The 26344-nt window shown below is 52.8% G+C and overlaps 1 protein-coding gene and 1 pseudogene across 1 annotated transcript; one reads left to right on the top strand and one right to left on the bottom strand.

Annotated features, from left to right (window-relative positions):
• Nucleotides 1-9239: 9239 nt before the first annotated feature.
• Nucleotides 9240-10175, top strand: LOC140645857 (olfactory receptor 14C36-like). The gene has a single exon (XM_072849320.1). The coding sequence runs from the start codon at nucleotides 9240-9242 to the stop codon at nucleotides 10173-10175; it is 936 nt and encodes a 311-aa protein (XP_072705421.1).
• Nucleotides 10176-21862: 11687 nt separating this feature from the next.
• Nucleotides 21863-23769, bottom strand: LOC140645848 (olfactory receptor 14A16-like; annotated as a pseudogene).
• Between the last annotated feature and the right edge of the window lie 2575 nt (nucleotides 23770-26344).

Genomic DNA, 26344 nt, shown 5'->3' with positions numbered 1-26344 from the left:
CAGCCAGCCCTGCCCGGCCTCTCTCCTGGCCCAGACCCCACCAGGCCCCGTAGAAGGGCTGTCTGTAACATCTCATGCAGGACATAGCTGTGGCTGGGAAAGGGTCGGGTACTGGAGGAGGCTGCAAAAGTGATGGTTGGGGTTATGCTTTGTTGGGGTTACGGAGGGGACATTGAACTGAGGTCTGTCCTTGGGATCATAATGGCGGGAACTTTCCCCATGCCTGACTGTACCTTTCCCCATGCTGTGCCTGCACAGTGGGGCTGTGGGACCATGTGTGGGGCAATGGGGCTGGGCCAGCACAAGGAGAGGGTTCTAACAGGGGCCATGAAGCATCTGCCAGGAGGTGACAGCAAGGACAGGCTACAAAGGAGGAATTTCTCTATGTTGCCTTTGTTGTGGAGGCACGTTTGAAGAAAAAGCAAAGCTCACGTGGATTTGGTGGTTGCAAGGAAAGTCAAGAGCAAAAAGAAGAATTTGATTTCTGTGTTAGAAAGCAAGGCTGAACAAGGGAAATGCAGGGCTGCTGCTGACTGAGGAGGATGATTTAATCACAGCAGACACTGATGCTGGGGCTGAGGCACTCAATGCCTTCTGTGCCTGAGTCTTTACTGAAAAGGTCTCCCAGGCCTCTGTGCTCAGAGAAAGGGGTCAAGAAGCAGGAGAGCACGTGTTGGCAGGAACCTCAGGAAATGCAGCAAGGGCAAATGGCAGTTTCTGCCCGTGCAGGGGACTCACTGTGGTGATGGCACAGGCTGGGAGCTGCCTGGCTGGGAGCAGCCCTGTGGGAAAGGTCTTGGTGGGCAGGGAGCTGGACAGGAGGCAGCCGTGTGCCCTGGCAGCAAGGGAGGCCAGCAGGGTCCTGGGCTGTATGACCAGGAGCACGGCCAGGCGATCGAGGGAAGGGATTATCCAGGTTACTGCGTCCAGATTTCAGATCCCACTCCAGGAAAGATGTCAGCAAGCTGGAGCAGGTTTAGCAAAGGGCCCCCAAGATGGTCAGGGGCTGGAGCACTTTGCCTGTGAGGAAAGGCTGAGGGAGCTGGGCTTGTCCAGCCCGGAGAAAGGAAGATCTTGGCCAAAACATGTAGCAGCATGCCACTCTTTCCAGGAAAGACCGTGTCAGGCTCATGTCCGTGACACAAGACACAAGGACAAGAGGCAATGGGCTGAAACAAGAGAGGATCAAGCTACATAGAGGCAGAAACCTTTCCAACATGAGTCTAGTCTAACACTGGAAGCTGTTTCCCAGGTTGTGTGCACCGGCTCTATCCCAGAAAGTGACCACAACATGTTCAAATAAAGCCCTGAGCAATCTGGTAGGACCCTGCTTTGAGCAGGAGGTTGGTCGAGATACCTCCGGAGGTCCCTTCCAGCCTGAATGATGCTGTCCTTCCTTCCTCTTCATGTTTTCAGATTAGGGAAAGCTCTCGCATTCTCCCTGATCACAGAATTAATTCCCATCAAGTGCAGGGCTGGTTCACAGGTCCCCCCGAAGGACCCTGACCACTGCCTTTGCTTCTCTTCTTATTTCCCCCTACCCAAGATCTTCTCTGTTACAGCTGTAATACCCTCCAGAAAGAACATCCTACCCCACTGGCCATGCATTTCTTGTTTTGGACCTTCTTATGGTATTTCTGAGGTCATTTCTGTGGCATTTTCCACCTTGGGCAGCAATTCCATTAAAGCCATAGTTTTCTTTCTTTACCTGTAGTGTCCTGCAATTCCCCACATTGTTATCTTGTTTCAGGCACTGGCTCACAAACCTTCAATGCTGACGTGTTGGAGTTTCAGTCTAGAGGGACCTGGATTCAGTTAAGAGGGATGCACTTGTGGATTGGGCCAACAGAAACCTCCTGCAGTTTACATTTTACAAATGGGGCAAGGTCTGCACTGGGGGCAGAAGAACCTCGTGCATCAGGACCGGCTGGGACCCGACTGGCTGAGGAATGCCCTGGGGAGAGGGGCGTGGGAGTTGTGATGGATGCCATGTGAGCCAGTGGGTTTCCCACTTTGAAAGGAGGCTGCAGAAACTGGAGAAGGTCCAGAGGAAGTCCGTCATGATGGACTTAGGGGCCTAAAGCACATGAGCTGTGTGGAGAGGCGGAGGCAGTTGGGCCTCCTTAGTCTGCTGAAGGGGAGGCCCAGGGCAGGCTAAAGCAGGCGACACCTCCCTGGAGAGGTGGCGGAACCAAACTCGTCTGCAGTGGCAGAGGGTCTGGCAGAGGCCACAGCCACAAAGTGCCTCCTGGGAGCTTCACACTGGGCCTTCGGAAAAGCGGACTGGGAGGGTGGTGCTGCACTGCAGCAGGACACCCAGAGACTCTCTGTGATCTCCGTCTTTGGAGGATTTCAGGTTTCAGCTCCACAGAGTCACAGCCAGCTTGACCCTGGGGTTGGTGATACCCCACCCTTTGGTGGGAGGCCAGCATTACAGAAATGGAGACAAAGCAGTTGCCAGGTCCTTGAACCCAGGAATCGGTATGCCATGCCACCTGAGATTCCTGGAAACACCTCAGCTTTTGTCCAGAGAAGCGTGATTCCTCTTTACGTGTCCTGGCCAGTCTCCTGACCCATGTGGTGCTTTAGGCTCTGAAGAGAATCAAACCCCACGTTTCTACTAGGTTCACTTCATTTTACATGCTGAAACGCAGGGCAGATGAAGGGAGCTCAGAGCTTCCAGGATCCCTCCTCCACAGGACCAGTCTTCAGAGACTGGAAATGCAGGTAATGCTGTTGGGTCAGTGTACTCCACATCAAAATTTGGCTTTCCTTTTTGCCTTTTCACTAACTGCGATCTGTCCCTTGGCCTTCTTTGGCTAAAAACAAAACATCTCCCCTATTGCACCTGCCCATCCTGATGAGCATTGTGAGAAATAGATGGAGTACAGATGATTTAATTCTGATCCCCATCCTTGGAGGTTTTCAGGTCTCAGCTCTAAAAAGTGCCACCAACCTGACCACGGGTTTGGTCTCCGTGGTAAACCTTTGGCAGGAGGTGCGGCTGGAGACCCCCAGCAGTCCCTTTCCCACCCACCCTTCCAGCATTGGGAACACCTCACCTTTTGGTCCTGTACTGGTTTTGGTTGGGGTAGAGTTAATTTAACCATAGCAGCTCGTATGGTAGTATGTTTTGGATTTGTGATGAAAACAGCCTTGATAACACGATGATGTCTTAGCGATTGCTGAGCAGTGCTTACACAGTGTAAAGCCCTTACTATTTCTCACTCTGCCCCGCCAGCGAGTAGGCTGGGAGTGGGCAAAAAGTTGGGGAGGGACACAGCCAAGACAGCTGACCCCAACAGACCAAAGGGATATCCCATACCGTATGAAATCATGCTCAGCAATAAGAACTGGAGAAAGGAGAAAGTGGGGGGAGGAGGTATTTTCGAGGTTATGACATTTGTCTTCCCAAGTAACCATTACGTGTGATGGAGCCCTGCTTTCCTGGAAATGGCTCAACCCCTGCCTGCCAATGGGAGGTAGTGAAGGAATTCCTTACTTTGCTTGGCCTGCACACACAGCTTTTGCTTTACCAATTAACATCTCTTTATCTCAAACCACGGGTTTTCTCATTTTCACTCTACCAGTTCTCTCCCCATCCCACTGTGGGGGAGTGAGCGAGCGGCTGTGTGGGGCTTAGCTGCCTACCGGCATTAGACCATGACAGTGGGGCTGAGCTGCCCACCGGGGTTAACCCACAGCAGGTGCAGAGAAGCATGATTCTTCTTTCCATGCCCTGCCATAGCTCCTGAGCCAGGCAGTGCTTTTGTGTGTCAAAAGAATCAAAGCAAAGCCTCGAACTTGGGGAATCTCAACTGAATTGCTGAAAGAGAGGTTCTCTGCTGCAGATTTAAGGCTTCAGAGATAGGATCCGAAGAGAACAGCTTAGAACTAGCCAAACTTTCAGACCGTTTTGCACATGCACCTCCCCGCTTTCAGTCCTTGGCACCCAGAAGCATCACCACCTTTAATTTGGTCTCCTCCCAAATCTGACCAAGTGATGGGAAGAAAGGAAGAAGAAGGAGAAAGGAGGTCATTACCACTTTTTCAGTCTGCATAGGGCTGAATTTCACAGGTCTAATTCAAGTTAATTTTGCCACAAAACTTGATTGTTTGAAAGAGTTCAAGGGACCCCCCTCCAGCTGCCCACCTTTGGCCCCGGCATGGTGAGCACCTCCAGGGCCCGGCTGTACAGGCACTACAGTGACAGGGCTGTGCTGGGCCTTTGTGTATCGGCCGGAGTCTGGCACTTGGAGGGACAGGGTGTTGTGCCACTGTGCGCCCAGAAAGGATCAAGCTGGGAAGCCAGCCTGTGAGTCAGAGTCAGCAAGGTCCATGGCCAGGCCTGGCTGTGCCCATGGCTGTGGCTGGACAGCAGAACACCCACAGCATAGCTCAGCTCAGGCTGACACTGGACTTCACATCCCTGATCCACTTCTCCCTGTTTGCAAGTACCAGATCCAGGTGAGCATCACCTATGTGGGCACACATGGCAGCTGTGCTAAGAAGCTGGCCCCAGGAACTTGCAGAAACCTCTGGGACTGTTTGCACCCTGCAGTTTCCCCTTCGCATGAGGTCAGGGCGATTAAAGTCCCCAGGGATGGTGTGGGGTCATTGAACTGGCCTTCCCCAAATTGCTTCAACAAGACTTTGTCCTCTTCCTCACCTGACTCCAGGTACTTATTTCCTACCAGCATGTGTCCCTCCCTGATCTCTCCTGTGACCCTCCCCCACAAGAGCTCACCCAATCTGCTGCCCATCCCATAGAGGACCTCCATACACCCAGGCAGCTCCCTCACACTGAGGGCCTCCCCCTCCTGATCTGCACCACCTGTCTTTTCTGAAGAGCCTGTATCCATCCATTGCAGCACCTCAAGGTTTCTGACCTGTCCCACCACACCTCAGCAGGTCTTATATCAATGTCACAGCTCTGTGACAGCACACGGGGCTCCAGCCCCTCCTGTCTGTGCTCCAGGCTGAGGCCATTGGTGCGCATGTGGGCTGCAGCACCTCAGCTTGGTGCCACCAGGGCCAGCCTGAGTGTTATCACAGGTCTTGTGCCCAAGATCCTCTGCAAGCAAAGCCTTTCCTTCAGAGCAGAGGCATGCTGGAGTGGATGGCAGATGGCAATGTAAGGATGAAATGATGTGCCCATAAAGAGCGCACACACTGTGTTCCCCAGTGCCAGAGGAAAACATGTTTGGACTGTACAATCCTGGCAGGAGAGGACTTTGCTGTCTGCAGTGTCTCTGCAGCCAGTAGAAGCTGTGGTAGAGGTGAAGCTGATCTTCAGGAAGGACAAGTTGCTGCTGAAAACGTCCTTTGCTATGGACATGCTGTTGTCCGGGCACACTGTGAAAATCATTCACCTGTTCCTGGATTGCATCATCAAGGGGCTGAATAAAGGATGGGGGTAAGAAGAATCAGCAGCATTTGGAAGTGTTGGCAAACGAGTGGAGCCCCTGCTGTGATGTGCTTCATATTGATGCACTGCCTGCGGCTACTGGACAGACATGGGACAGACCTTGTCTCACTGCAGTGGTGGCATTCAGTCTCTTGCCCCCACACACCAAATGTACCTGAGATGCCCTGGGGTGTCTGTTATGGACCAGCCCTGAATGGGGAGAGCTGTCCTGGAGGTCCTGCACTGCCCAGCCAGCTGTACCCTCCAGTTGTGCTGGGCAGCTTTGGCATCTGAGGGAGCCCTACAGGCCTGCATTTGGCCGTTAGGTTGAGCAGCTGCCCTGGAACAGGGTAGGCAATGTAGGGATGTCCATGATAAACCTTCGGTTCCACTTTGTGGAGATGCAGGAAATACAACTGATGGAGAAGAGACAGGCAGACTGAGCTCCCCCTGTGGCACCTGACTGCATTTGGTCGGGTGAATACCTCTATCGGCTGCCGTAAACATCCTCAGCAGGTACAGGTTTGGTTGTCCTAATGGTGATCATCTTCTATCATTTCAGTTGGCCAAAGGGATTCCCCACCAGCCTCCAAGACAAGGTGCCCAGACACTGCCCTGTCTCTCAGAATTGCTCCATTAGATCTTGCAGTCTCCTGCACATGTCCTGAACCACCTCTGGCACCTCAAATGCCACGAGGTGTTTGCATCGGACAAGCTCCCTCCTGACCTCTGTCTCCACTATAGACAATGCAGCTTAGATAAGGAGCTCACATGGATTTTGTGCAGCTGAGTTAAGGCAAGAGGAATCCCACCTCCTGTGGGTCTGTGGGGTGTACTGGAGAAGCCGAATCCCCCTCCAACCTCCAGGAATACTGATGAGAGCTGAGATGCCTACATGGTCCTTGGCTCAATCCCTGCCCTGCACAGGTGAAAAGGATCCCCTGCCTGTCACTGCCTATGTGCCCTGCCTGACAATGGGACAGGAATAGGGGTTTCCAGAGGGGAACATTGACACCTCCTGCAGATCCGCACACCCTGGTAGAGCAATTCCCGCTGCAGGAATCAGTCCGTCTAGTGTTTAGAGAGGGACAGTCAGTGATGACTTCAGTCTGCTTCCAACCGTGTTCCCCAAGACTGACCCTGCTGCCTTTCAGGAGCTGTCAGCCCTGGAGACCCCGGGACACCTCGAGGGAGCTGGGAGTGGAGGGGAGGGGGAAGCAGAGAAAGTGCTGCCTTGGGCTGGTCCTCTGCTGCTGAGCTGGGCTGGGCTCCTGGGATGGAGGGAGCTCATGGCAAGCGGGCAGCGCTGCAGAGAGACAGCTCTGCCCAGGAGCAGCTCCTCTGCAAAGGGCAGCAGGGCTGAGGGCACTGCCTGCAGGTGCAGAGGGGAGGTGAGGGAAGTGAGAGAGACCTTAAAGGCAGTTGGGAGAGGGAGGACAGAGGAGAGCTCACTTGGAGAATAACCTTCACAGCCCTCGACATGGTAAGTCTGTGGCTGCAGGGCAATGCAGCTGCCGTTCCTGGAGAGATCTCCAAAAGCTGGCACATCCCACAGCCTCTGGGATCTTTCAGGAGAGCTCTCACAACTTCTCTGCTGTGGAGGAGAAGAACATCCTCATGTGGTTTTTGTTCCACACTGTCAGAGGCAGAAGACATGACGGCTGCCTTCTTCCAGGAAGGACCGCAGGGGTGTGAAGCCGGGTGTGCAGCCAGGGCTGTCCAGGGCTGTTCTTCAGATCAGGGTGCGTGCTGGGGCAGGGATTCAGCCGCCTGCCAGGGTCAGCACTCAGCCTGCCCGGGGAGCTCCCCACAGCACTGTGGGGAGAAGCTGTGGGTGGAAGGAGCGACCCCCGGCAGGGCAGGATCCTTCTGCTGCGTGGGTCAGGGCTGCTCACAGCTCCAGATCATGCCCAGAGCATTTCTGAGGGGACTTTTCATGAGGACGGTCATGGCAGGGGTTTCCTGCTTGAGTCTGTGCTTTCCTGACTCTGTGCTTCCACTTTTCTCTGGCTCAGCTGGGTTGGATGGAAACACAGCCGTGCAGCTTAGAGAAGGGGATGAGGCTTCTACACTGTCACCCTGAGGTTTACTAGGAGCCTCAGCAAGTGCCTTCCTCCCCTGCCAGCCTACAGATAGCACCAGCAGCACCTTTCCAGGTTCATCAGGGTTTGTATGACCTCTTCTGTAGCCCCTGCACACACAGCGTGGCTGCAGGGCAGAGCCGGGCACACAGGGGCTGGGCTGGGCTCTGTGAGCACTGGCAGGGAAGAGACATGGGCCCAGAGAAACAGCTCCCAGCTGGGACAGCTCCAGGCAGCAGAGATGGGCAGGAAGGGAGGGAACTGCTTATGGAAACCCTGTGGCAGGGGAGATATGGGCACCTCCCGGCCAGCCCTGCAGTGCAGATGCCTTCCCCGAGCAACCCCCTTCATCTCTCCTCTCCCACCCAGCACAGCCCTCAGCCCTCACGGCCATGGGGTCTAGGCTGGGAGTCACCTCTCTGTCCAGCAGACCAGCAGAAGAGGCGAAGGGCATCCCTCCCTCCTGCCACGGGCCCATTTCCCACTGACCAGCAATCGGGCTGAGGGCAACTGTCCGGCATGATCGCTGTCTGGGAGGTGTTGTGCACAGCTGGGTAAGGGTAACGCTGCCCTGAGTGCCTGGCTGCCTCTCCCCTGGCCTCTCTTAGCCAGACCCTCACTGGACTTTGCCTTGTTTCTCCACTTCTCTCTTTTAAATTTATCTTGTTCTTGCTGTCAGACTCGCTGGGGATGGGAGTTTCAGGTGCAGAGTCCCACACAGATCTTGTGGGTCCCTTCATGCAGGGATGTGTCCGTGGAAAAAGGTGTCCCAGCTTTCCTCTCACCTGTGGGCGTTGGGCAATGCAGCCTGTGGGGCTGGGGAACAATTCAGTTTTCTGTTACTGAGATGCCGACATAGGATTATTGGCTGTCTCCCTGGGGTGTCCTTCCAAGCTGTGAGCTGCCCTCCAGGATGCAAACCTGTGCAGAGCACCTCTGTTTTATCTGAAAGTCCCATGGAGAAGTGCAGAGATACTACAACTGAGGAAATGCTGCTGGGTTGGTGAAATGAGCCATGTGTGTCCTTGGCTAGAAGTGGGGTGCTGAGACCTTGAGAAAGGGTGAGACATTTTGTGGTCTGTGGTGGGTCCCTCTGCTCTCAGTAGTGTCTGGTTGTTTTTCAGGGTAAAGTAAGAGAGTGATCGCCCTCCATCTCATGAAGGTGCAAGCCTAGGGCACCTCAGAACAAGACGGAGGGACAGAGCAGCTCCCCTCACTCTGCACTAAGCCACAGGCAATCCTCTTGCTTCACAGGACTTGCTCGGTAATCCCTGAGTGCAGCAGAAATGCTGAGGCTTTCTGACATCCAAGACTACTCCCCAGGTGAGATGCACGGAGCTTGAAAAAACCATAAAACCTCCCAAAGTGCCTTCTGCCTTCCTGGTTCCTTAGCACTGGGAGTGCAGATGCTGACAGGCCCTTCTGCATTAGGAGCAGTTTCATGTGACAAAGTTGAACACCAGGTCTGGCCCCTGCCCACACTGTTCCATGAACTCCCTGCTGCAGAGCAGGGCTGACTCCTCAGCAGCCAGCGGGCAGGGGCCCTTCTCCTCAGGGCACACTCACCAGCACCGCCAGAGCTCCAGGCAGAGAGCTGAAGGAAGGTCTCCTAGATGAGGAATGGTGTGGGGGGGCAGGGTGTATCAGGGTGAGGGTCTAGGGGAAAGGCTTTGATTTTCCTCAGAGGATTCTCCCCTAACTCTTCATTGACTCCTTCTCTAAGGACAGGTCCTCATGCCCACAGAGAGCAAATGTCCAACAGCAGCTCCATCACCCAGTTCCTCCTCCTGGCCTTCGCAGACACTCGGGACCTGCAGCTCTTGCACTTCTGGCTCTTCCTGGGCATCTACCTGACTGCCCTCCTGGGCAACGGCCTCATCATCACTGCCATAGGCTGCAACCACCGCCTCCACACCCCCATGTACTTCTTCCTCCTCAACCTCTCCCTCATTGACCTGGGCTCCATCTCCACTACTGTCCTCAAATCCATGGCCAATTCCCTGTGGGACATAAAGGCCATCTCCTACGCAGGATGTGCTGCCCAGGTTTTTCTGGTTGCCTTCTTGGTAGTTGCAGAATATTGTCTTCTCACCGTCATGGCCTATGACCGCTACATTGCCATCTGCCAACCCCTGCACTATGGTACCCTCCTGGGCAGCAGAGCTTGCATCCACATGGCAGCAGCTGCCTGGGGCAGTGCTTTTCTCAATTCTCTCCTTCACACTACCAGTACCCTTTCATTACCCCTCTGCAAAGGCAATGCCCTGGACCAGTTCTTCTGTGAAATCCCCCAGATTCTCAAGCTCTCCTGCTCACGTTCCTACCTCAGGGAAGTTGGCCTTCTCGTGGTTAGTTTTTCTTTAGCTTTTGGGTGTTTTGTTTTCATTGTGCTGTCCTATGTGCAGATCTTCAGGGCTGTGTTGAGGATCCCCTCTCAGCAGGGACGGCACAAAGCCCTTTCCACGTGCCTCCCTCACCTGGCTGTGGTTTCCCTGTTTATCACAACTGCCATGGTTGCCTACCTGAAGCCCCCCTCCATCTCTTCCCCATCCCTGGATCTGTTGGTGGCAGTGCTGTACTCAGTGCTGCCTCCAGCAGTGAACCCCCTCATCTACAGCATGAGGAACCAGGAGCTCAAGGATGCCCTGAAGAAGCTGATTCAGTCAGTAGTCTTTCAGCAGCAATAAGCTGCCCGTGTCTCCTCACAAGTGATTTCCAGCCTATCTGGGGAACCTCATGTGTTTTGGGCATTGATCTGCGATAATTCTGTTTCTCCAGAAACGTCTGCATTTATTCCATTCCTCCAGAGTCATGAACCCAGTCTGTCTGACCCAGAGGTCACTGCAGATGTGTCCGTCACAGTGGCACAGCTGGCCTCCCGTGTCACATCTCTGTCATAAAAGGGATTTTCTCAGTGCCTGTATTTATAGGTTGTGGTCTTCTTCCAAAGCTGACGTCAGGAACAGAATGAAGAAATTGCCCCCATGAGGCTGTGCTGCTGTGTTTGGGTTCTGCATGGGCTGAGGGCAGGAGGGCATGGGGCGATGTGTTAGGGAAGGAGACCTGGTCTGAGCGTTCACTTGTGGGTGCCAGTGCCCCTGGAGATGGTGATGATCAGCAGGGATCTTCCTGGGACTCTCTCCCCGTAGCTCTCATGCACCACAGCCTGCTGGCTCTGCAGAGCAGCACCACCAGCTTGGGGCCCTGCAGGGAGCATGGCAAGGGGGCAGAAGCATCCGATCAGGCCAGCACAGACACAGTCCCCTGGGGAAAGGCTCTCTAGAGGCATGGATCATCCCTGCAGAAGAGCAAAGGCACAACTCTCTAGTTCCAGGGGGAAACTGATGACTCAGAGAAACTTATTTCTGCATGCAGCAGCGTGGGACAGGCTGCTCTGTCACTGGGGCAGCAGGAGCAGCCAGAGGAGTCCCAGAGGAGTCCCAGGAGCATTGTGCTGGGGATAGGCCCTGTCAAAGGGGGGCTGCCAGCAGTGGCCAGTAAGGATCTCTTGGAGAGTTCAGGAGACACAGGGAGACACTGTCCTCTGTCTCCTCCTTCCCCAGCCCTGGGGCTGATGGGGAGGCTGACCCTCCTCTGCCTCCCAAGAGCTGCTGTGCCTTTCAGAGGGGCTGGGGCTGTGCTGTGAGTGCTCAGAGCTCTGTAGCACCCTGCGGTGGGCACTGCCATGGGGCCAGGCCAGACTGCAGTGTTGTTTTGGGGAATGAGGAAGAGGGGTTGGGCTTGGTTAGAAAGTGCCCAGGAGAGGAAAACGCCAGTGTAGAGCTAAGCTGTGTGAGTGTGCAGGGTGGGGGCACACAGCAGGGTGCTCATAGTACAGAGGCAGGTGTCATGGTGAAGGAAGCAAGGCATCAAAGGTGCAGAAGAGAGGAGCCCAATCTGTGCCATGTTCCCTGGGGGACCCAGGAACCCAAGGGAAGCTGTCCCAGAATGACTGTCCGAGACTGGTCCCACACCCCGGCCATTTCCACCTCTGGCCATACACTCCAGTCCTGAGGAGTGACCTTTGCTGCATGGTCACCTCTGGCCTCCTCTGGGGCTCAGGGATACCCAACTCCACTGCCATTATCAACAAAAAGGAAGCTAGTTTCACACTGACACTCATTACACACTATGTCCCATTGCTATTGCCACAGCTGGACTGCCAGCCAAGCCCGTTCTCAGACAGCTCCACCTAGGTGAGGTGCTCACAGCCCTCCTTCAACAAAGTTTGAAAAATCTCCATTGACTGAGAGGCCACCAACTGGCCTGGGTTCTTGCTCCAGTGTTTGGCTCTGAGGGATTTCTCATAATCCCAGCACTCTCAGCCTCTCTTTGTGGGCAAAGAAGAGTTGACTTGCGGAAGATCAGTTTAATTTATTGCCAATTAAAATAGATTTAGAAGGTGAGAAACTATGACAAAAATATTAAAGACCATTCCCCAACCCCCACTCCCCTTTTTCCCATGCTCAAGTTACTCCATTCCCAACTCTTCTACCCATCCAAACCTGGAGAGGAGCAGGGGGATTGGGAATGGGGGGTTATGGTCAGTACCTAACATTTCTGCCGCTCCTTCCTCCTTACATTTTTCCTCTGCTCCAGCACGGGTCCTCTCCACGGGAATGTATTTGCAGTCCTCCCACAGTATTTGCAGTCAAGGCAATGTGTTGTTCATTCCTTTCTGCCTTACTTTTTTCCTTTACACTCACAGAATCACAAAATCATTGAGATTGATAGGGATCTCTGGAGATCATCCAGTGCAATGACCATCTGAGGCTGGGACAGCTAGAGCAGGACTTTGTCTAGGACTTTGTCTAGGTAGGTTTAAAATATTGTCATGGATGGAGACTCCACACCTTCTCTGGGCAACCTCTTCAGTGTCTGCCCACCCTAACGGGCAAAAAGTGCTTTCTTGTGTTCAGATGGAATTTCATGAGTCTATGGCTGTGTCCATCACCCCTTCTCTTGCCACTGGGAACTACTGAGAAGAGCTTGGCTCCCTTGTCTTCTTTGCCCCATCCCATCAGGTATTTACACTCATTAATAAGAGCCCCCCCAAGCCTTTTCTTGTCTAGGCTGAACAGTCCCAGCTCTCTCAGACTTTCCTCCTACGAAAGATTCTCCAGTCCCTTAAAGCAGCTTTGTGGCCCTTTCCTGGACTTGCTGTAGTAGGTCAACAGCTTTTCTGTACTGGGAAGCCCAGTACTGGACACAGCACTCCAGGTGGGACCTCACCAGTGCTGAGAAGAGGGGAAGGATCACCTCCCTGCATCTGTCAGCAATGCTTTTCCTAATGCAGCCCAGGAGGCTGTTGGCCTTTGCCATCAGGGTGCATTGCTGGCTCATGCTCAGCTTGTGGACTCTCCATCCTTGGAGATACTAAAAGCCATCTGGGCACGGTCTTGGAAAACTGGCTCTAGGTGGCCCTGCTTGAGCAGGGAGGTTGGACCAGCCGACCTCCAGAGGTGCCTTCCAACGTGAACCATTACATCATTCTGTGATTCTGTAGTTCTCCTCCGGGACCCCAAGGACTTTCTCTGCAGAGCTGCTAGCTAGCCGGCTGGCCCCCAGCATGATATCCACAGTGTGGCTGGATAGAAATTCCCACAGGGACTTTCTCAGCAGCAGCTTTTCCTTCTTGGAGATCAGCTTTACCTCTGTCACAGGTCCCACAGTGCTGCAGAGTCACCTGGGACAGCAAACCCCTCTCCTGCCAGGACTGCACAGCCCAGGCCTGTTTCTCTCTGGCATGGGGACTGCAGCATTTGCCCTTGTTGTGGGAACCTCGTTCATCATTATCTTGCCACCTGCCATCCACTCCAGCACTCCTCTGCTGGGAAGCAAAGCCTTTTCACACAAGGGGTCCCAGGCTCTTGGTACCAGCATCCCATGTGACAAGTCTGCCCTTGGCCCTGGTGCCCCAGCTGAGGGGCTGCAGCCCAAATGTGCACCAAAGCCCACAGCCTGGGGCATAGACAAGACGAGCCGGAGCCCTGTGTGCCATCAGAAAGCTGTAACCTCAGTGGAGTAAGAGCTGAGATGGGGAAGGACAGCTTCCATGGCTTCTGTGGTGGATGGAGATACAGCATATTTAGGCGAGACTGACAGGGAAGACGATGAGGGGGGATGTCCTGTGTGATGAACAGGAAGCTCCAATATGTGGAGCTCCTCCTTGGACATGCAACAGGTTAGGTGGGAGCTTGTGTGTGGGGATCAAAGGAAAGGCCGGAAAGGATGACACTGTGCTAGAAGTTAGTTGTGGATTGACCCCAGCCAGCAAAGAAGCACCCATGGAGTTGCTTCTTCACTCCCCCTCTACAGCCCCAGTGGGATGGGGGAGAGAATCAGCAGTGTAACAGCAGGAAAAGAGAGAGGAAAAGAAAAGCCAAGAAAAACAAGTGATGCAAATGAAAACAATTGCTCACCACCAACCGACTGATGTCCAGCCAATCCCCAAGCAGCAGCCCCCCTGCCAACCCCCATCCCCCACCCCCACCCACTTTTATTGCTGAGCATGATGTCATATGGTCTGGAGTATCCCTTTCATCACTTGGGGTCAGCTGTCCTAGCTGTGTCCCCTCCCAAATTTTTGTGCACCTCCAGCCCCTCCGCTGGTGGGGCGGTGTGAGAAGCAGAAAAGGCCTTGATGCTGTACAAGCACTGCTCAGCAGTAACTAAAACATCCCTGTGTTATCAACACTGTTCTCATCACAAATCCAAAACACAGCCCCATACAAGCTACTATGAAGAAATTTATCCCAGCCAAAACCAGTACACCCGGCCTTTGTCCTTCATCCATTCCCTGAAGTTCCTGACAGGACAGTCCTCCCACCTGTCATGTCTCCCCTGAATGGCTTCCCTAAGGCACAGGAATGTTCCTCCCCATTTAGTGTCATTGGGAAATGTGGTGAGTGTTGCCTCCTCCGGGCCATGGATAGAGATGGTAAACTGCAAAGGGCCCAGGAAAGTCCCCTGTGCTGCCCCATAATGCCCCAGGACGTCCCATTGGCCTCCAGGTAGGGTATGACCCCTTCACCGCTGCTCTCTCAGCCTCATCATCCAACTGGTCTTTCACCCATCTGTTTGTCTGCCCATCCAGACTGTAATGGCCAAACTTGGGTACAGGAATATTGAGGGAGACCATGCCAAAAGTCTGATCTAAGCTGAGGTGAATGATGGCCACACTTCTCCCCTCACGCACAAATGCAGTTCCTTCATCATGAAGGCAATCAGGCTGGTGAGGCATGGCTTACCTTTGGTAAGTCCATGCTGATGGTTCTTGGACACATTCATCTCATCTGGGTGCCCAGAAATTTCACCCAAGAAGACTCTCATTGATGGCACGCCCCTCACCAACGTGGCCTTGTACAGCCTGTGGTGCCTGCGGTTGCACTTTTGGCCTCTTTCAAAGATGGGTGCAACACTTGCTTGTCCTCACTCACAAGAGACCTCTACCAATCCCATGACATTTCAAAAGGGATATTCAAAGGACATATTGATCTTCCAGTGTAACTTCTTTACCGCTATTCTGCCGGTTCTACGGTGTATTTAATTTCTCTAGTCTTTCATATATTTGCACCTGTCCTGATACAGTGACCATTTCTAAAGTCATCCTTCCAGCAGACTGTCTAGACAAAGGCACTCTCCATTACGTTCCAGTTTTCTCCTCCCCTTACTCTTTCTTCATTCACATTCCTGTCACCCATCCAGCTGCTGCTTTGACAGCAGGGAGTTAAAAGCTTACCCTGCCATTAAGTAGCTTATTTGTCTCTCTCGCCAACTCCTTAATTGTCCAAATATCTACCTTGTTCTATCTACCTTCCTAAAACATTTCTCAGAAGATTATCCCTTGTAGAAAGGCAACCTCATTAGCGGCAGCTTGTAGTAAGCATGTGGTTGCAGAGTGTATTTTATTGTGGATGAAATTTTTTCATGCATTATTTTTCTTTGCTTGCCAATAGGAAAAACAATCTGTGCCTGTGTGCAGCCAGTTCTCTAAGAAAAGCAGGTGGGAGTTGGCACAAAGGAGCTGTACCATCCAGCTGCAGACTGCAGAGGAGAAGTCTGATGTAAGGAAAAGACGCAGGTGGGCAATGAGAGAAATGGTGGGGTTGGGGAGGTGAGGTGGGAGGGTGTCCATACTGTGTCAGACCTCAAGGGACAGCTTCTCTTACCAGTCCAGACCTCCTTAGGAGAGACCCTGGATCAAGATCTACTGCAGAATGCTGCCATCACCTCTTCTCTAAACTGAAAATTAATCAAATACAGCCTTGAAATTAAAACCTCATATTTATTGGAAGCTCTTTGAAATCTTTCTCTATAAGTACACTAGGAAACAGCTCAACTTATCTGTACAACTCTTGAAGACCTGAAGAAAATTACAGGAAGAGACATGGCTCGTTAGGGCTTGCTTTTTTTTAATGAGCCCCATGGTGCATTTGGTGCTGAGTCCTTGAACCTCAGGTACTGAGAGGAGATTGCACAAACCTCTCAAAGAGTCAACACCAAAAGCCAAACCCAAAGTACCTTGAAGCATTAATGAGCCCCACTGAGGGCCATTACTGACAAAGCCTCCCAAGGGACTCGTTAGAGCAGACAATTGGAGGCCATGATGACAGGTAGGCAAAGGCACTGTGCAGGCAGCTCAGATGCTGAGAAAACCCTGGCTTTGTTCTATGGAGCAGAAAGGCCAAGCTCTGACCCCCAGCCCCGGGGAAGGCAGATCCTGTCCTTCACACATTGCTCAGGGCTCTTCCTGGGGCAGTGGGATGTTGGGTGTGTGGTGCTGAGGGAAGGACAACGCTATGACAGTTCCCAGCCCTACTGGGGGTGTGCAAGGAGGCAGTGAGGCCCCAGTGCCTTAGGACAACATGGCTCCTCATAGGCCTTTGTGGCACAGACAATTGCCAACCCAAGAGGAAAAAGCCTGGGGTTCTCTTGATGACTTCCAGCCTTACCAGTGCTCTTTGCCATGTCCACCACAGGTTGTCCTACGCTGTCCCACAGCTGCTTCTTTTGCCCTGCAGGCTGGAGACACCCATCTCGCTTCCTCACTTTGCTCTCACCCCGACATTTCCATACATTCACTGAAACCTGTCCACCCTCACACTCTCTTCCTTGAAACACAAAGACATGGACTGATCTCATACTCCTTCTGGAGGACTTCATGTACCACAGCACTGACCTTTGAGTGACATTCCTTCCTCCTCATGCCCAATCTGCACCTTCCAAGCTGCACTGTGTAGCAGGGTTTCTCTCTCCTGCTGTTTCCTACCTCCAAGGAGAGCTCCACCATCTGGGAAACAACCTTTCAAGCAGGCATCCCAACCCATCGGCCTTCTGCTGGCCTTTCACCTGACCACACACAAGTAACCTCACCATGATCTCCCAAGGCTGCCAGCCTTTCAGCTTCTCGGATAGACACGACCAAGCTGCGTGCCTGCTGCTGTCCCATCGTGTACTCAGGCAGGAGAGACAGGACAACCAAAATGTAAGCCCCCTTCCTGGAGCGAGCCTAGGTCCTTCGGCAGAGGGGACCTCCCAGTCAATGTGCCAACCAGGTGCCTTCTGCTGGCCTGCCGGAGACCCTGGCAGATGTGAGCTTAAAAGCACATACCCCCGCCATGAGTCAAGGGCTGAGCTATCAGCTGTTTCAGCAAGAAGTGACCTCACAGTCCCTTTCCCAGGCACATTCCTGCTGTTGGCCTATCACCTCCAGAGGCAGAAGTGACCTCACAGCCCCCTTCACAGCCATTGGCTTCCTACTGGATTATGAGTTCCTGAGGCACAACTGACCACGTGATACCGTACCCAGCCATCACCCTCCCTGTGGCCCAGTACCTGAGCAGATAAAAGTAAGCGTGTTTCATGACATTTATGTAATACATTTCCTACCAACGCTTTGAGTGGAGAAACATTCCTCAGAGGAACTACTGTATTTATACTGGTACATTTTATATCTCTACTTCTGCCTCTCTCTTTTTCCATCATCCTCTGTCTGTTCTGTCTTCAGAAAGCTCTCCTAGGAAAAGATTCATTGGATCATAGAAAAACTCAAGTTGGAAGAGACCCCTAAACACCATTGTACTGGGTCTGGCTGGGATGAAGTTAACTTTCCCCAGCCCATATATTGCTGTACTTCGTACTCATGGCTAGAATGGTGTTAGAATCATAGAATCGTTTAGGTTGGAAAAGATCTTTAAGATCATTGAGTCCAACCGTTACCCTAACACTGCCGTGTCCACCAGTAAACCATGTCCCTAAGCACCACATCTACACATCTTTTACATACCCCCCGCAATGGTGACTGAACCACTTCCCTGGGCAGCCTGTACCAATGCTTGACAACCCTTTCGGTGAATCAATTGTTTCTAATATCCAGTCTAAACCTCCCCTGCTGCAACTTCAGTCCATCTTCTCCTGTCCTATCACTTGTTACTTGGTAGAAGAGACCAACACCCACCTCGCTACAACCTCCTTTCGGGTAGTTGATCACGCACCAATGTTTTGGCTATTACTGAGCAGTGCTCGCACCGCTGAAGGCTGTCTCTCCAACCTCCCTCCAAAGATGGTAGTCCTGGGGTGGGCCAGTGGTTGGGAGGGGACATAGATGGGACAGCTTTCTGCATTGACCAAGGGTATATTCCATACCATATGACATCATGCTCAGCAATAATAGCTGAGAGAAAGGAGAGGGGAGGGGAGGGGATGACAGTTGTTATTAAGACAGTTGACTTCAAAGCAACCACTACATGGACTGAATCCTGGTCTCCCAGGAGGTGGCTGGACATTGTCTGCCGATAGGAAGTAGACAATAAATCTCCTTTGGTTTTGCTTTCCTTCTATGTGTGGCCTTTGCTTTTTGATTTTTTTATTTTATTCTATTTTTTTTATTTCCCCTCCATTAAACCGCCTTTATGTTGACCCATGAGTTTTTACACCTTACTTTCTCCCTTTGTCCTGCTGAGGCGGGGGAGTGAGAGAGCGACTTGGTGGGCACCTGATGGCCAGACAAGTTCAATCCACCACAGCCATCTTGCCCAACTCTCCTGCTATAGGCAGTGTAAACTAGATGAGATTGCTCAAGGGCTCCCCACAACGTGGCATCATCCACAAAGGAGTTGGAAGTGCATTTTGTCCCATCATACAGAGAGATAATAAAAATCTTCAACAGTGGTGGTCAAGGGCTGGTCACTGCGGGATGCCACTAGTAAGTGGCTGCCAGAGGACTTTGTCCCACGGATGACAATTGACCCTCATCATTCAGCCAACTTTCCACCCACCACATATTCCACTTCTTCAGTCCAGCTGTCAACAAGCTGGCTATAAGGAGAGTACAGGAGACCATGTCAAAGGCCTTGCTAAAGTCCAGGTACACAACATCCGCTTCTTTTCCCTCCCACATGTCTTCTGCAATCCCTTTCTTGTCCTTCAAATGCCTGGAAATGGCTGCAGGAGGACTTGCCGTATCACCTTACCCGGTGAGGCTGACCAGCCTGTAATTCTCCCAGTCCTCCTTCCTGCCCTTTTTGAAGACCGGTTTCACGTCTGCCTTTTCCAAGTCCCCAAGAACCTCTCTGATGGCTCTGGCCTTTCCAAGGTGTTTGAGAGAGGTCTCACAATGACACTGGCCAGCCTTCTCAATACCCCTGACACCAAAAGCCTTCTCAATATCCCACACTTCCAGAGGAGTGCCCAGGACACAACACATGCCTGTCCAGGTGCTTGGGGCGGTTCAGAAGAGAACCAGAACTGATTTCTTCCTACAGGCCCACCACTCCAATGGGCTATCTGTGCAGCTCACGGCTTTCCTGAGTGTTTTTCTCAGTGATCCCCTGCCCCTAAGCTTTCTGGTCCTCCAGCTGTAGGTGACAGGATTGAGCAGAGGCGAGGAGGGTGTTGAAAAAGGGCTTTGTCAAACTATCTCAGGAGGGGTGTTCTGGGGATCACACAGACAAGGACGATGGATGATGTAGAAAAAAGTGACACTAGTGAGGTGAGAAGAGCAGGTGGAGAAGGCCTTCTGGCTGCCCACACTGGGCAGAAGAGCTGCACCAGGGTGGCAGCTCTGATGCACACACAGGATGCCAGCATGAACAGGAAGGGGAAGACTGCATCTAAAAAGCGGGTTATGAAAGCAGAGAGTATGAGTGTCATGCTTTCACTGCAGGTGAGTTCCAGCATTGGGGCAAAACCACAGACGACATGGTCCAGTACGTCGGGGCCACAAAATGTATCTGGAACAAGAACGAAATGAGTACTGTAGATGACAGCAATCCCCCTAGCCAAGGTGCAGCTGTCTCCTGGAGACAACCCTTCCAGTTCATGAGTCTTGCAGAGAGCAGGGGGTGGCGTACAGCCAAGTACTGATTGTAGGATGTGGCCACCAGCAGGAAACACTCCGTGCATGCAAAAGGTGCAGGAAATAGCACTAACATTGCTGTGAGCAGAGATTGTGCTGTCCCCAGTCAGGGGACACTCAGGGTGGTGGAGCTGTAGCAGGCTTCCAAGTTTTCCACCAGCAGCCCCATGAGGAGGATGTTCCCAACCAAAATCACGGGGCGGGTCATGAGAGGGAGGAGGAAGAGATTTTTCTGAAGGCTGGGGACATTCCCCATTCCCATTAGGGGAAACTCCACTGATGATGTCTGACTGTCCTAGTCCCCTTTTTCCATGGGAATTTTTAGGTCTTCATGTCCCCTCTCTCCTTGAGGACACCTATGAGTGAGAACATTTGTTTCTCTCTTCGGTGCCTAAAGAAATTGTGAATGAAGTTCAGAGAGGTGACATATGCAGGTGCGGGTGCCTGTGATGCATTCATTCTCCCTAGACATGCTCTGTGCTTTGTGAAAGGAGAGGAATGCTGTCTTCTAGAGAGTAATGCCACTCATGCTTGCAGAACTCTTTCTGACTGCACAGGTGAAATGCTCCACAGACGTGCTTCTTTCATACTACTTAATAAAAGAGACAGACCATAAGGATGTAGAACACAGGGGCATTTGGAATGAACCAGACAAGGCAGGTGAGAGAAATCTCCTTGGGATGGTGGAGGTTGTTCCTGGAGTCACAGACAGAAATGTCAGGGCTCTGACAGGGGTGTTCAGAGACACGAGTCCTTCGCTTGCACAGGCAGAGGCACTGCAGCAGGTATAATGTCTCTGTGGCCTCCTGTTGGCACTCCCAGAGGCTGGGAGGCACCTCAGCCCTGCGGTGTATCGCCCTGCTCTGCACCTCTCTGAGATGCCCCATGGTGTGAGCAATGGACACAGTTACCTCAGTTCAAGGAAGTATTCATGCCAGTATTCAGGTGTTTTCTAGGCTATGTTACTCTCAAAGTGAAGTGGCATCGAGGCACTGTCTGTCCCTCTGGCCTTCATGGCACCTCTAGGAATCGCTGATGGCATTTGTGCTCACTCGGGTTCACCTCCCCACACGCACACGATGTGCATGCTTAAGTCAGCTCTGAACAATGCAAACATGGACTTCTGACCTAGTCATTCAGTGTCCCTCCGTGGAGGGACAAACAACCTCTCCGACCTGGGGTGAGAGGCCAGTGCTGGGAATGGTGGTTGCAAGGGGCTGGTCTGTGACGATTGTCCTGGGGCACCTTGCCCAGGGTGTCCAGCAAACAAGGTCACAGACCAGCGCAAGCTCTGCTGGTTCTTCAAGTCTGTCCCTGGAGGCCTGGCTGTGCAAGGGACACTGCTGCGTGCCCCCACCCTGCACACTCACAGACTTTAGCTGTTCACTGGTGTTTTCCTCAACAGGGCACTTTCTTGAGCTTGTTCTTGACAGCAACTTTGAAAGAAGACCTAAGGCTTCAGGCACTGCCCTCAGGAGATCCCCTTTCATGATGGAAACACTTTTATTGACACCAGCTCTGTCCCAGAAGTGCCCATCACCTGTCCTTGCCTGTGATCACAGGACTGCCACGCAGCAGGACTGTGACCAAGCTGCCATACCACTCAGGCTTTACACCAATGCAAGGGATCAGAAGGAGAGTGTGGAAGTGAAAAGAGAGCAGCTCTGCACAGACCAAGTGCTGCTGCTCCCTGGCCATGCAGCTGAGCTGGTACTCTTTCCCCTCCACTTCTGCACACAAGCACTGCCCTGCAGCTCCAGAGAAGGTCTCGGAGGAAGGATCTCAGACAAACAATTCGCTGCAGGGACCTTTGTGTGGTTAAATAGAGAGAGAGTCTGGCTTCTCATTTACACAATCTCTGGATCACACTGGAAATGTAGATACTGATGCAGAACTGGCATGAATAATGACATTTCTTTGTGGACAACATTATGACCAAAAAATAAAAGCAAAAAAATGCCTCCCAAAAGAACAGCAACAACTCCAGAAGACAGGCTGGGTCTGTAATGAGTTACATTATGAGTGACACGCAGAAGATGAAGAAGTTTATTGCTTCTGAAAAGGACCCAGTCACCAGTTTCCACGCTGCATCCTTGAGGTCCTTGTTCCTCATGCTGTAGATGAGGGGGTTCAATGCTGGAGGCACCACCGAGTACAGAACGGCCACCACCAGATCCAGGGATGGGGAGGAGATGGAAGGGGGCTTCAGGTAGGCTAATATGACAGTGCTGATAAACAGGGAGACCACAGCCAGGTGAGGGAGGCACGTGGAAAAGGCTTTGTGGCGTCCCTGCTCAGAGGGGATCCTCAGCACAGCCCTGAAGATCTGCACATAAGAGAAAAAAATGAAAACAAAACACCCAAATGCTAAACAGACAGAAACCATGAGCAGTACAATTTCCCTGAGGTTGGCGTGTGAGCAGGAGAGCTTGAGGATTGCTGGGATTTCACAGAAGAACTGGTCCAGGGCATTGCCTTGGCAGAGGGGGATTGTCAGTGTATTGGCCGTGTGCAGCACAGCATTGAGAAACCCACTGCCCCAGGCAGCTGCTGCCATGTGGACACAAGCTCTGCTTCCCAGGAGGGTCCCATAGTGCAGGGGTTGGCAGATGGCAACGTAGCGGTCATAGGCCATGACAGTGAGAAGACAGTACTCTGCTGATATCAAGAAGGGAAAGAGAAAGACCTGGGCAGCACATCCTGCGTAGGAGATGGCCCTGGTGTCCCACAGGGAATTGGCCATGGATTTGGGGACAGTGGTGGAGATGCAGCCCAGGTCGAGGATGGAGAGGCTGAGGAGGAAGAAGTACATGGGGGTGTGGAGGCGGTGGTCGCAGGCTACAGCAGCGATGATGAGGCCATTGCCCAGGAGGGCAACCAGGTAGATGCCCAGGAAGAGCCAGAAGTGCAAGAGCTGCAGCTCCCGCGTGTCTGCAAATGCCAGGAGCAGGAACTGGGTGGTGGAGCTGCTGTTGGACATCTGCCGCCTCTGGGAGTGGAACACAGAACAAGGAGGAAAGGGCAGTAACAAGTTAGGGGAGACTTCTCTGAGGGAAATCAAAGCCATTTCTCATACTAGTGCATAGTAGGGTAACTCCCCACCCATTCTCCATTTCTAGGGGATCTTCATTCAGCTCTGTGGCTGGAGCTCTGGGTGGTGCTGGCTGAGTGTGCCAGGAGGAGCAGGACCTCTGCCCGCTGGCTGCCATGGACTCAGCCCTGCTCTGCAGCTGTGGGTTCATGGGAATGGTGTGGGCAGTCCTGGTGGTTGAATTTGTCAGATAAATCTGCTCCTCATGCAAAAAGGCTTGTCAGTATCTGCACTCCCAGTGCTAAGAAACCACAATCGCAAAAGTCTTTGAGAGAGAGAGGGTTTTTCACAGCTCTCTCCCATCTCAGATGGAGATTCTCTTTGATTCCAGAAACACTCATCATTTCTGCTGCACTCCGGGAGTGTAAAGGGAGACCTGTGAGGCCAGAGGATTGCCTGTGGGTTAGTGCAGAGTGAGGGGAGCTGGTCTGTCCCTCTGTCTTGTTCCCAGCTGCCCTCTGCTTGTCCCTTTCTGAGACAGAGGGTAATCACACTCACATGTTAACCTGAAAAGACACCAGGCATTGCTGAGAGCAGAGAAATCCACTGCTGAGCACTGTCTCACCCTTTCTCAAGGTCTCAGCACCCCACTTCTAGCCAAGGACACACAGGGTTCATTTCACCAACCCAGCAGCATTTCCTGGGCCGTAGCATCTCTGTGCTTCTCCATGGGGCATTCAGGTAACACCAAGATGCTATAGGTCAGATTTGCATCCTGGAGGGCAGCTCAGTGCTTGGAAGGACACCCCAAGGAGATACCCAAGGGTCCTAATGATGGTATCTCAGTAAGGGACAGTCAGCCGGTTCACTGGGGAATGACACAGACTGCATTGCCCACAGCCCCACAGGTTAGAGGAGAGCTTGGACACTTCATTCCCATGGACTCACCTGCATGGGAGGAATCACAAGAGCAGTGCCTGACTCGGCTGCTGCAACTCCCATCCCCAGAGAGCCTGACAGCAAGAACAAGAAAACAATCACAATAACACAGACTGGTGGAGAAACAAGGAGAAATGCAGTGATGGTCTAGCTGAGAGAGGCAAGTGGAGGGACAGCCGGGCACTCAGGACAGCGTTACCCTCACCCAGCTGTGCACAGCACCTCCCAGACACCAACATTGCCAGGCAGCTTCTCTCAGCCCTGTGCTCTGCAGAGGGACATGGACACACAGCTGGAGAGCTGCAGCACGGCTCTGCTGGAGCCCTGGAGGTGGTTCACACCTTGGACCCCACAGCCCTGAGGGCAGGGGCTTTGCTGGGTGGGACAGGAGGCAAGGGGGCTTTTTCAGAGGAAGGGGTCTGCATTGGAGGGGATCATAGGGAGATTTCTGAATTCTCCCTCCCACAACGTTTCTGGTTTTCATTTCCTCTCATTCCCTGATCATATCTCTTCTTCCTGGAAATTTTCCTCCTGGGAAGTGTTTCCCTGTCCCATGTCTTTCCCTGTCAGTGCTCACAGATCCCATCCCAGCCTCTGTGCACTCACCCTGGCCCTACAGAAACCTGCCTGTTTGCAGGGCACTGGCTGCATGCATGGTCCTGTTTGCAGGTGGAAAAGGGCAGGTAAGAAACACCCTGATGGGTCCAACACAGTTGAAGCTGGTGCTGTCCACAGGCAGAGGAGTGGCTGAAGGCACTCTAGGAGGTTTCTGGCAGAACTATTGATCACTCAAAGTTACAGCTCAGGAGTCTTGGTGACTTCTTCAAACTTGAGAGCTCCCTTTTTCCACCTCCCCACCCCCCCAAACAGGAAATGAAAAACACAAAGTCAGGAAAGCTCCTTATCTTTAACGTAATCCCTGCCTTGACCTTCCCCTTGAAAAGTCCCCTCAGAAATACCCTGGGGATGATCTGGAGCTGTGAGCAGCCCTGACCAACGCAGCACCCTCTTGACAGCAGAAGGACCCTCTCCTGCCAGCAGTTGCTTCTTCCACCCACAGCTTCTCCCCGCACTGCTGCTGGGAGCTCCCCAGGTAAGCTGAGAGCTGACCCTGGCAGGAGACAAAGGTCCTGCCCCAGCACACAGCCCCTGGGGTGCAGGGGCCCTGCTCTGAAGGACAGCCCTGGGCACCCCTGGGTGCACCCCCAGCTTCACACTCTGCAGCCATCCCCGGGTGAAGGCAGCCGACATGCCCCGTCCCTCTGATGGTGCAGCAGGAAGCCCTGCTCTAAAGCAAGTCATTTTCTCTACCCTGGAGAAACTGTGAGAGCCCTCCTGGCAGATCCTGTAGGCTGTGGGATGTGCCAGCTTTAGGAGATCTTTCCAGGAGCTGCAGCTGCATTGCCCTGCAGGCAGAGACTTACCATGTAGAGGGATATGAAGGTTATTCTCCAAGTGAGCTCTCCTCTGTCCTCCCACTCCCAACTGCCTTTAACCTCTCTCTTACTTCCCTTACCTCCCCTCAGTGCCTGCAGGCAGTGCCCTCAGCCCTGTTGCCCTTTGCAGAGGAGCTGCTCCTGGGCAGAGCTGTCTCTCTGCAGCGCTGCCCGCTTGCCATGAGCTCCCTCCATCCCAGGAGCCCAGCCCAGCTCAGCAGCAGAGGACCAGCCCAAGGCAGCACTTTCTCTGCCCCCTCTGGGCTCCCTCCAGGTGTCCCTGGGGCTGCAGGGGAACCTGCTGGGAAACAGGCTGAAGTCAGCACTCATGTTCCCTCCCTCACCTGGGGAGAGACACTTCTTTCCAGCAGTGTAATGTCTCCGCTTAGACACAATGTTCTGTCTAAATATCACCTTTTTTGGTCTCATTGTTAGACAGGACTCTCAGACAGTGGCCGGCAGGGATCTCCCTTACCCCTGCTGAGGGAAGGGATTCAGCTGAGTCAGTGGAGCATCTCATCCTGCATTTCTATTCCTAGTATTTGAAGGAGACTCAGCTCCCTCCCATGCCTGCCACAAACCCACAGGAGGTGGGATTCCTCTGGCCTCTGTCCGCGTGTGCACAACATAGGCACCTGCATGGGAGCTCCTTGTCTCAGCTCCCTTGCTAATTAATGCAGATGGAGGGCTGGAGTGAGGTGTTCAGATGCAAATACCTGGTGACATGTGAGTTGCCAGTGGTGGTCCCAGATACCTGCAGGTAACTGCAAGCTCTAATGGAGAAGTTCATAGAGCCAGGGCAACATCTTAGGGATCATACATGAGCCTGGTAGGAAACTCCTTTGGCCAAGTGAAATGATAGCTGCTGCCCAAATAAAGGCCAAAAGAACTTTTTCCTACTCAGTATGTTCATGGCAGTTTATAGAAGTATTCATATGAACAACTGCAGTCATGTCCCATAAGGAGAGCAGGACACAGCAGTGAGACTTTTTGAATCTCATACAATTGACCTCAGCCCATCGATCCAGCCTGTCCAGATCCCTCTGCAGAGCCTTCCTACCCTCAGGCAGATCAACACTCCCGCACAACTGG

The sequence above is a fragment of the Ciconia boyciana genome, unplaced genomic scaffold (genome assembly GCF_034638445.1).
Source record: "Ciconia boyciana unplaced genomic scaffold, ASM3463844v1 HiC_scaffold_39, whole genome shotgun sequence".
Lineage (NCBI taxonomy): Eukaryota > Metazoa > Chordata > Aves > Ciconiiformes > Ciconiidae > Ciconia > Ciconia boyciana.
This window is presented reverse-complemented; position numbering and strand designations above follow the sequence as displayed.